This window comes from Arachis ipaensis, chromosome B03 (assembly GCF_000816755.2).
Source record: "Arachis ipaensis cultivar K30076 chromosome B03, Araip1.1, whole genome shotgun sequence".
Taxonomy (NCBI): Eukaryota; Viridiplantae; Streptophyta; class Magnoliopsida; order Fabales; family Fabaceae; genus Arachis; species Arachis ipaensis.
The window spans coordinates 121512295-121514202 of NC_029787.2; the positions used below are offsets into that span (position 1 = coordinate 121512295).

General features: G+C 35.2%; 1 protein-coding gene across 1 annotated transcript in view; it reads left to right on the plus strand.

Moving 5' to 3' along the window:
* LOC107634668 overlaps positions 1-539 on the plus strand; it is a gene marked incomplete in the record, with an annotated part of 855 nt that extends 316 nt beyond the window's left edge. The window contains 1 exon segment of the mRNA XM_016338095.2: positions 1-539. Coding sequence (XP_016193581.1) covers positions 1-235 — 235 coding nt within the window.

The window sequence follows — 1908 nt, forward strand, 5'->3', positions numbered from 1 at the left end:
CGCCGCTCGCATCAACCGCTCCGCCCTCCGCGCTGGCATGCTCGTCTCCGGCGCTGGCTCTGTTGCTGGATGCGCCTTCCTTATGCTCGCACTCGTCAACGTTGTCCAGATCAAGCTTGGAACACTCGCCTGCGGCAGCTCCCACGCCTACGCCGCCGTCGTACCACTTCTCATACTCGTCCCCATCGCCCTCCTCATTTACGTTTCCGTTGTTTTGTACGCTTTTACTCGCTAGGGTTCTTGTTCTTTTTGTACTTTGTGCTCTGCAATCACCTTGAATGAACGGGACTAATCTGTTTTTGTTTCTTCTTATTCGAAAATTAAATCCTGAATTTATTTATTTAAATCTTGTTCCGTGATGTGACTAATTTTAATTTATGTGGTTTTTGTTGTAATTATTGTTTTCTTTTGTGCTGAATTTGTTTGGAATGAAACACAGTAAGATGGTGAATTGGAAAGTTTGGTTGAATTGGACCATGTAATCATGGTGTTGTAGTTAGTATCACTTTAAATGAGGACTGGTGAAGTTATTAAATTCATATTCATGTAAAATGTAATTGTTGATATTGTGAATCATAGTTAGTAAGGTATGGATGATTATGATCTGAAGTGAGATTGTATTTTGAATTTGAATTTTTAATATAATCTGTAGTTTTCGTCAATACAAATATTATAAGTAATGCAGTGGAAATTAGAAGCTGCTACATTCTTCTTCATTCTTCAAGTGATCACTTCTCTGTAGATGATACTAAATTCAAGAAAATTGTGTAAGATTTAGGATAAGATCATTTGGTGGTTCTAACATCTTTGTTTGGCTTAATCTTGTATGCACATGGGGACAGAGTTTCCTTGTATCCTTGGCAAGTTTAACAGCTTTTGTGGTAATACTTGGACAGAGTAGCATTTTGCCTTTGGTTTTGTGCCTTTCTGCCTTATAATGCCAACTGCTAAAGTCTGTGTAGGGGGTTCAAATCAAGTAATGTGCGGGGTTGCTTAGAGCATGATAGAAATCTCGAAAGGATAATGAAACAAAAAACAAGTTGAAAAATAAGGGTTACTTTTTATTGAAGCTTAGAGGGCAAGAAAGCTTTAAGTGAACAGGGTAAGGCTGTTATTGTTGTCTTTAATTGCTTATTGATGATGTTGTCTTCTCATAAAGAGTAGTGGTTGTGTTTGGTTTCTTCTTAAGGGAAAAACCCTAATGCAGAGGGTGGTGGGACAAACCTATTGGCAAGCCATATGATGCTGACTCGCATTCAATCACTCTTTCTTAGTTGCCTTATCACCATAAATGTTGCTGGCTTAAAAAGTAATTGAGCTTTGAATTGAACTTTGAAGAGAAGGAAGATCCAACAATGTACGTTTCCCTTGTGTTTGTTCTACTTATTGGCCTTGGTGAAAGTGGGAATGCTCTAATTTGTTATAGTTGATGCAGTCAAAAAGAAAAATAAGTTCAGACTTCAGAGTCTAATTTCCCTTTATGCTGTTATAAAATATTAAAATCTACTCCTGTTATTAGGAGTGCAGTAACCATTCATAATTGTTTTAACTTAAACATGGATTATTTTTTTGGTTTATAGCCACGGTTATTGATTCGGATTTAATAAGAGTAATGAGTATCAAAATTCTAAAAACCTATGAAGTATGGACACTTCCTTAATTTGTCGTGTTCGCGTGTCGGATTTATTGATACTTATCTGACACGCGTGTCTTCTGTGTCTAACCATGTTTTAATGAAAAATAAAAATTTTTTTTTCAAATACGCTTGGACACATCTAATTACAACATGTATCAACGTGTTCAGTCTTATTCTTAATATTTATTCTTGAAATGAGTTTAGAAATAATATATATTATTAATTATTAAAACAAAAAAATATTTTAAATATTTTTTAAAAAAAACATTAAA